The following is a 9,126-nucleotide window of genomic DNA, read 5'->3' on the forward strand; positions in this document are numbered from 1 at the left end:
ATGAAGCAAAGTTGCAAAAAGTTGCAGAAAGAAAAGTGTGAGACAGCTGAAACAACAGGTGGATACACATTTCAATAGCATAAATCAGTAACACCATTAAAGTTTGTGGTTGTATTCGTGGTAATAGGGCCATAACTGAATTTTAAGGCTCTATTGCAGACATGAAAATATAAAATTTAATAGATTTATTTCACAATAAAAATAGCAGACATTGTAGCATGTCGCTGTATTGCATCAGAAACCTAAAGATACGGCGAAAATTCCTGTTTCTTTACAGATAAGTCCTAATTGAAATTTTAATACAACTTTTTGAAAATTTAATACAAATTATTTGATGGATATATCAAAGCTTATGATCATGCTAAGTCGAAGCAAACATGCCAATAAGAGATAAATTCAATATTGAATGAAACAAAAGATGACAAAAGGGTTCCTCAAAAAGTCAAAACTATAAAATAAATATTTTTCCGAAGCAATAAAAGTCAAAGGCGATTTAATTAATTACTAATTTATCTAGTCGAATGCTGTGAATCTGAAGCTCCGTCTGATGAAGAGCATATCAAAGTTGATTTAGTAGTTAAATAATCTTAAGTGTCCGCATCAAGGACTGAAGATTTGAATTTACATTTCGTACAGCGAGAAAAAAGCTTAAGACTCATTGAAACATGAAATTAACGTGATATTCGGAGATTTTATTTGATAAAGAGAACAGAATGTGGACAGTTGACATCTAAGAAATGGAGCCTACGGAAAAAAGAAGAGGAAAATTAAACTAGAAAAAGATCTCAAGAAAAAAGAAGATTCAATAACAAGAAGCAAGAAATTATGAAGTAGTCGGGGAGAAGCCGTTTGTGAGCTATATGATTCAACGCCAGTTAGAAAGAGTAAGTAGTGGTCGTCAAAGAATTGAAGAGGTTTAATATGGTTTACTGAAAACTGTTTAAGATATAATTTTTTATGATTTATCACCTCTTGAAAAAAGATGCTGCTATCAGAAGTACAAAAATGTTAAGTGACTTAAAATTTGCAAAACATTGTAAACATAAGATGTTTTTAAATTATATAGTTTTATATATTGATGGCATACAGTGAGCAAAAAAATTAATCATGCAGCCAATAGAAGTTAATAAAAATGCATTTTTCTCAAAAATTATAAACTTTTTTGAAAAACTAATTTCACCAAAAGATAGCGCTTAAAAAATACATTAAAAATCATGTTTGAAAATAAAAAATTTGAATTTGTTATATTTAAAAAAATAAAGAACTAACTTTATTGAAAATTCCTGACAAAAAAATTAATCATGCAACAAGAAAATTCGAATGGTAAGTATCAAAAATTATATTATATTTAATTATATTATTTATTTATATTAATTTAAATTATATATTTATATTAATAAACTTTCCAGCAATGACCAGCATTGAAAATATAAAATCTAAAAGAAGCTACACATCTCATTCGATCGGACTTCGTGCACGAGTAATTGCGTTATGGCAAGATGGCCAAAGCCAAAGATCAATAGCTAAAACGCTATGTATATCGCCTGCAACCGTTCAATCCATCGAGGAAAAGTTTAAAAAAGTTGGAAACCTCAAAAATCAACCTGAAAGAGGACGCAAACGAAAGACTACGGCGTGTCAAGATCAATCTTTGATCAAAAGATTCAAAATTAATCTAAGATCTTCAACAACAGCAGCAGCAAAAGAGTTGGAGGAGAGTTTTGGATTGTCTCTCACACTGCAAACAATTAGAAATCGCTTGCATGAAGCGAATTTACAAGGACGAACACCACGCAACAAGCCGTATATAAGCCCAATTAATAGAAAGAAGCGGCTCGAATGGGCAAAAAAGTACGTGGATAAGCCACAAGAGTTCTGGGACTTAGTCATTTGGTTTGACGAGTCGAAATTCAATTTATTTGGCTCTGATGGAGCTGTAAAGATATGGAGGAAGCCAGGAGAAGAGCTTCAATTGAAGTGTTTGAATGCCACAGTTAAACACTGTGGCGGTAATATTATAGTCTGGGGATGTATGGCAGCGAGCGGAGTCGGGAAATTGGCGTTTATTGATCAGAGAATGCATCAATATTTATATAAATCAATTCTGCAAGATAATTTAAGTTCATCTGCAGAAATTGTCGGGTTGAAAGATAATTTTATCTTTCAACACGACAATCATCCTAAGCATACGGCTCGTTCGGTCGTCGAATATTTAAAAGTTTCAGGGTTCAAAATGCTCGAATGGGTTGCTCAATCACCAGACTTAAACCCAATCGAGCATCTTTGGGATCACGTCGAGAAAAAATTAAAAGATCGGCGAATTTCGAAGAAAGCCGATCTGAGAAACTTAATTTCGAGTTTTTGGTCGGAAATCGGGTCAGATATTACCAGAAACTTGGTAAATTCAATGCGTAGACGTTGTTTAGCCGTCATCAAATCAAATGGTGGACCTATGCGTTATTAATTTTATATCAATTTTCTTTATTTTTAATTTAATTTAATTTTTTATATTATGCATGTTTAATTTTTTTGCCTTGGTTTTTTGATTTTTTATTTCTTTTGTAATTTTTCATAACTTATATTATTATTTTGTAATTTTTTAGTTCCTTTTTCGATAAATTTATATATAAATTTTAATTATTTAATATAAAAATCATAAATTTTAACTTAATTTAGTTTAAATTCAGTATTAAAAAGTTTTTACTATGGTGCATGATTAATTTTTTTGCTCACTGTGTTTACAAATCGCGAGGTTAGAATTATTTTGTTCTATCTCCAATTTTAAACGTTGGGAGAAAATTTTTGATTTTTTCTAAAAGTAAAAATTGTTTAAAGTTTTAGCTTTTATTTTTAAAGAAATAATAACTTATGCTTTAAATAATTTATGTTTAAACAAATTATTTAGAAAAAAATTTATAAAATAATGCGTATTTTAAAAGTTATTATTGATAACCAAAATTAATAACTCATTTTCTCCCAACTTTTAAAATTGGAGATAGAACAAAATAATTCTAACTTCGCGAAATGTTAACTACGAATAATAAAAGTTAGTTTGAGGCTGTAGCCTGTCTACAGATATCTACTATTGTGTCTACAAATATCTACTAACTTAAAGAAATGTTAGTGCCTGCTGAGAGCGTACACTTTCTAAGTTGAAATTGATAAAATTTGACTACATTCAACACTCACAAGAGAACTTGAACTAATTCGACTCAAAATTGAAATTACAATGGTGGACCATGATATGGATTTTATAGAAGTTGCTAAAACTTTAAAATTTTAAGTGACTCACTTCTTTTTTAGGATTAATTTACATTAAATTAATTTATATTAAATCAATTTAGTTTTAAGTGTGGGTGGAAAGTTACAGCGCCTTTTTTTTTTCCAGAGGTCAAATATTGTCTGCCTGCATGCTCTTTCTTTCATTCTTTCGGAGAATTAACTTTTTGAAATGTGTTTCAATCAGTAAAACATGCTGATCGTTAAATGTCTGAAGAGCTAGAATACAAACACTTGAAAACATGCATCAAAATATTAATCTTTGATTCTTCGAATAAGCTGTAGTGTTGTCCGTAAAATGCATTTGCGCGGCAAAGTTCTTTTTGCTTTTCTTAGCGTATGTATGTGAGTTCTGTTGTGATATTTTCAAATTTACAGGTTTTGAAAACTTTTACAAAAACTTCTTATCTTGATTTTCTGGTTCTGTAATTTAATCTCTTGCATTTTGAATTTTATATAGTTAACTCCTTTGTACTGCATATGTAGGTATCTCCTTTATAATCTTTATGTAGGTATCTCCTTTATAGCTTTTCGGTGGCTATTACGTAATGCTTCTTGGGATTGGATTTATAAATTGGAGATGGTGGAAGAAATTGGAAGCTCATCTGTCGTTAAAGACATTCGAGGAGGAGGTTTTTTTTTTTAAGATTTTATTAATCAAATAAAATATGTGAGCTTTTGTTGTTGCTTCTTATAAAAAAACAAAACATTTGAATGCAGAAATTAAGCATTTTTTTGTGCAACAAATTATAATAATAAAAACAACAAATAATGAAATAATAATTAGTAGATATTCTACTTTTATCACTTTAATGTTTTGTTTTTTTTAATTCTTTTTTTTTCTTCAAACCTTATTTTATATATTCAGAACCTTACATGACAATTAAGATGCGTTGTTTTTATGACGACAACCGTTTATATGGAAAAGCCTGGGAAGCCATCATGAATAATAACACATGTCATCAAAAGTTGTTTCAGAAATGTTTTCGCAATCGAACTGTTCCTGGTCGGCAAGAGACTCACGTTCTTACTTTTACTTTTAAAAAAGGCATAAGTCAGTGCGTATGCGTTGACGTCACAGGCTGGTGTTTAGAGTTTTGCGAAGATATCCCTGATATAAGATGCTGTCTCGATAGAGGCGAACAATCTGTTTTATGCCGCGGATAAATCAAATGAAGCTTTGTTGCTACAAGATATTGTTGTATAAGATTTACAACATGATTATGCTCGTTTAGGGTAAACAAGCAAACGGCCGCGGAGCGAACTTAAAAATATCACATCATCGCCCCTATAAAATATTTTGTTGTCATTTTGGTTAATGCCAAATTTTAATACGCCGATGAAAGTATTTACTATAGCTGTGTTGCATAGCATTCCTAATATCAAAAGCTTATAGTACAAATCGTATACATTTGAATTAATTTTGCTTTGAAATTTGAATCAACCTACGAAGTATATTTTTGGAGATTATATTTTCAGAAGTTTTTTTTCTTTTTTCGTCAACGAAGCAAGTAAATGACTATAGAATAGCATCCATCGTATGCAGCATATTCTTTATAAATCTTGTGCTAGAAAAATTCTCAACTCTTTCACTTGTAAAAAAAATAACTTTGCAGATTTCTTTACTTAATGAACTTTTCATATTCAAGATTTATTTTACTCTCAAAAATCCTTAAATGTAGCTAAAATCGTCAAAATATTTCATATCGACATATTTATCGTCAGCATATTTGATATTGACATAATTATCGTCAACATATTTGATATTGACATATTTATCGTCAACATATTTCATATCGACATTTATCGTCAACATAATTAGTAGGGTAGTTCTTATTAATAGTTGTTTTGAGAAAGAAGCGGAAAGTCAATTTAAAACTTTGAACATGTTTTCTTTGTTTGTTTTTGATATTTTTTTATATCCATATGCTAAAGCTCATGAATGTTTAAAAAATCACTACGCACCTTTTTTTCTTTTTAACTACTACTTAGCTCTCTTCTGGTGGTACTAAAGCTATTATTAAAATGTTAAATACTGTATTAAAAAATTGCAAATAAGAAGTTTTATATATAAAAAACTAAAATATACAAATTTTGAAATAATTTGTAACAAAAAAAATTTTTTTTTGCCTCGCTTACCCAAATCTAAAAACACATAAAAAGAAAAATACGCAGAATTAAATATCTCAAGATCTATAGGTGCAATTACAATGAAATTTTCAGCATATATTCATTATATTCATATGCAGGAGTTGTACTAGAATTAGGTTCTAATACAAAATAGTTCATGAAATAATGTCTGATATGTCCCCCCATCTGGCACCCGCAGCTGGTTCAATATGGTAAAATTGCCTTTACTCCTAAACTATATGGATACAGTAGATGATTCTAGTACAACTCCTACATCAATATGGGACCAATGTTATTGTAAAGTTTTGGAGCAAATAAATGACCCTATCTTGAGATATTGCATTCTGCGTATTTTTCTTTTAATGTGTTTTTAGATTTGGGTAAGCGAGGCAAAAAATTTTTTTGTTACAAATTATTTCAAAATTTGTATATTTTAGTTTTTTATATATAAAACTTCTTATTTGCAATTTTTTAATACAGTATTTAACATTTTAATAATAGCTTTAGTACCACCTTCTTCTATGCTGTGCAGTTATAACCATCTTGTTATTTTGCAACAGGAAAAGTTTAAAATAAATGTAAAATCGATTATTTAAAACATCATCTCGTTTAAAGAGCTTATTTGGAATATAAAAATAAGTCAAAACGAATAAAAAAAGTCAAAGCAGAGTCGTGAAATTTGCTAATTGAAAAATAGATTCATAAAAGAAATTAGCTTGTCATCTACACTTCGATTGTTGATTTACAAATTCTGTAAATAAAATTGTTACCTTTTTTACATAAATATCGACCGTCAACCGAGCAATATAATATTCATTTTGTCGGAGTAGTTAAATTAGTTTTAAATTTTAGTTTTTTCTTATATTATGCAAATTCTAAATTTAATTATTTTAACTTGTAAAAGACAAGCAACCAAAATTTAGTGTTAACAAATCAATAACTGTGCGTGAATCCTCTTTAACTGTTATATGTTATAACTATTAGATAAAAGTTCTTAGTATCACTTTTATGTTAGTGATACTAAGAACCTTAATCTAATAGTTTTATAAGACTTGAGTAAAAGTGTTATTTTTATATTCCTATTATATCCGCCACAAGAATCACTCCGAAAAATAATATTTTCAACCTCATTAGTTATATTGTTTTCGATATATTCTCTTAAGCAGGAGCCTACCTCTTGGGCACCACGGCCTGCCTCACCTTCAATCCAGACGTGAAAAGTAGAAATTTTTCGTTTTCCTGGATAAATGCCACAGTTATACAACCATAGGTGTCTTCTATAAAATATAATATTTATTGTGAGGCGAGGTTACGACAGTGTTTTCTCCATATCAAAAGTTAAAATTTCCTCTCTTGTCTTTAAATCTAAATTCATGTTTTCCCTAGCTTGCTCAGTTTGTCTTTGATGTTTTGTCTCTTTCTAAAATTATCAGACTCTTTTCGTCACCCTCTAGAAGACTGTCTATTTTTATTTTAAATGTATCACATTTGTGACAAGTATCTTTTTTGGCGGGCTTTGTTTTTAAATTAAATGAAAAATTAAATTTTAAATTACGATGAAAATCTTACTGCATTGGAATTATCGGCTTTATGAAGATCATATATTAAAGGCAATGTTGTGCCTTCTTGTAAATAATCTTGCTCCACTCTTCTTTTTCTGTTATAATGCGATTTATAACGAGGATATTGGTTTATGTGATTGCTTACACACTTTTAAGTTCCTTGTTTTGTAAAGGGTTGTATTTATACGTTTCGTTGAAACTTTCAAGATATTTACAAACATGTCTCTACAAGTTTACATTTTATTAACAAAATATTGCCTTGAAAACTGTCGTTTTTGAGATTTTCGCACTAGAGTGTGCAAGGTTCGTTGTTTTGACTGTTTTTTAACGCATGTTACAATGAAACTAGTCTGTAGATTATAATCGCCCAAATTCCAATAATGTTCAAAAAATTCTTTTTGTTTTTCCGCAGATAGTTTTTCAATAGTAAGTTGCTTTAAGATCTCGAATTATTTGTCACAAGAAAAGATGTTTCACTTTTATCGGAAAATGAAATAATTTAAAAAGGAGGCTGTATATTATGGATCGCTCGTAATTAATAGCTAAAATGTTTTATAAATACAAAAAATGCGAATTGATTCTTTTATACTTTCCACTCACAACACAAGAAGTAATTCTTGACAAAGAATACCGTTGTTTTTTTTTTCTTTAATTCTTCTTTTTAAATTTAATATTTGTGGTTCTCTAATTTTTATTCTCTTTTCTGCATAGGTACGTCTCTGAAAAAAAAATCTAAATATTAGATCCAAAATGGTAAAAAAAAGCCTTTTTATTGCTTCCTCAAAAACGTTATTTGTAAACATTTAATTTTTACCTCTAAACAGTATTTTCAAAAAAACATATCAAAACTAAAAATCTTTTGTTCTTTAAGCATAATATTTTTTTTAATAACTTAAAATACAAAAAAAATTACGTTAAACTGATTAAAAGTATTCACAAAAATTTCTAATGAAATTATTCAGTTTATTTAGATGATATACATTCTAATATTTTAAATTAAACACCACAAGTGAAAAATTTATATAAACTATTGCCAATAAATAAGAGAACTAATCTCTCGTTTAGGTGTATGGTTAAAGTGCACAGAGGAACTGTGTTCCGGGAAGGTCTGAGATAGAAGCCTAATTCTTTTAACACTCTCGAGAGGAGAGTTCTCGTAATACGGGAAGTGGCTTTGTCTGCTTGCGATCTATAGAATGTAGAAGATGTGGCAGAAATATCTGTCACTGATACAAGATCACTTGCATGAGAAAAGTACCATGGCTAGATACTTGAGTTCGATTAGTGCAGCAGTGCCCAAATGGTGGCACTGTAACTTAATTCAGACTACTCTTAACCAAACAGTCTTTTTAGTTTACTTTATCATAAAAACTTTAAACAAAAAAAACTACATGAGGTTGCAATTTTCAAAATCATTTTATCAAGTTAACGGTCTTTAAATAGTCTTAAAATACAAATTATCACACCTTCACAATTCATAAAAATTAAAAGTTAGCAATTAAAAAGAAATAATTTTTTTCGACTCAAGTTTTGTGGATTTTTGTTTAAAATGATAAGAACCATGTGAAGGGGGACCAATCTAGAGGCTTTTTTTTTTTAAAAAGAGAAAAAACAAACAAAAAAAAACAACGAAAATTCAAATAAAATGGACAACCTTTATTATTTTTACTTAGAACCTTGAACCTTGGAATTTATTTTTTTAAAGATGATCCCTTTTAAATGTTGACCGCAACTGCGTTTTAATTCTTCCATTCTGACAGTCCAATCGTTAATGGCTTGTTTGAGCATATGTGCCGGTATCTTACGAATAATACGAGTGATATTAGTTTCCAATGCTTCAATCGTAGTTGGTTTATCAACAAAGGCTTTCAGTCAGCAAATAGTTCGTTAACATGGCGAGATAACGGGCGCCATTCATTTTTGAACCGATTATTCTATCGGCTCATAAGCCACACCAAGCGTTTGTTTTTAAAGGATGTAACAGCAGTTCTTAAGCTGTTTCATTAATTCTTAGTAATCACCCCTGTCAAAAATGTCTTCAGAGAAAAATTGGAGAATTTTATTGTTTTCCTTACCTGATTCTTATCTGAGGCATTTTCTCAGAAAAACGTAAAATTACGCAAGTTATAATTTTATTTAAAACCTGTTGATGCAT

At 29.5% G+C, this 9,126-nt stretch overlaps 1 protein-coding gene and 1 non-coding gene across 6 annotated transcripts; both read left to right on the top strand.

Moving 5' to 3' along the window:
* The first annotated feature begins 2,057 nt into the window (after positions 1-2,057).
* On the top strand, positions 2,058-5,447 carry LOC145183973 (uncharacterized). Of its 5 annotated transcripts, none has more exons than XM_090080468.1 (3): positions 2,058-2,444; positions 3,807-3,911; positions 4,148-4,762. In XM_090080468.1, exons 1-3 carry the CDS (start codon positions 2,078-2,080, stop codon positions 4,444-4,446), a joined length of 771 nt encoding a protein of 256 aa, XP_089936594.1. In that variant the 5' UTR covers positions 2,058-2,077; the 3' UTR covers positions 4,447-4,762. The 5 variants fall into 5 exon arrangements, with proteins under 5 accessions (XP_089936594.1, XP_079915628.2, XP_089936596.1 ...); XM_080059502.2 differs by lacking the exon at positions 2,058-2,444 and adding an exon at positions 3,532-3,620 and having other exon boundaries at positions 3,792-3,911; positions 4,148-5,447; XM_090080470.1 differs by lacking the exon at positions 2,058-2,444 and adding an exon at positions 3,551-3,624 and having other exon boundaries at positions 3,792-3,911; positions 4,148-5,447.
* A 2,592-nt stretch (positions 5,448-8,039) lies between these two features.
* On the top strand, positions 8,040-8,312 carry LOC149891542 (Nuclear RNase P). The gene has a single exon (XR_016450377.1).
* The last annotated feature ends 814 nt before the right edge of the window (positions 8,313-9,126 follow it).

Source organism: Hydra viridissima, unplaced genomic scaffold, assembly GCF_058129835.1.
Source record: "Hydra viridissima isolate aposymbiotic clone 2 unplaced genomic scaffold, HvirCarnegie_v1 scaffold_2, whole genome shotgun sequence".
Classification (NCBI taxonomy): Eukaryota; Metazoa; Cnidaria; class Hydrozoa; order Anthoathecata; family Hydridae; genus Hydra; species Hydra viridissima.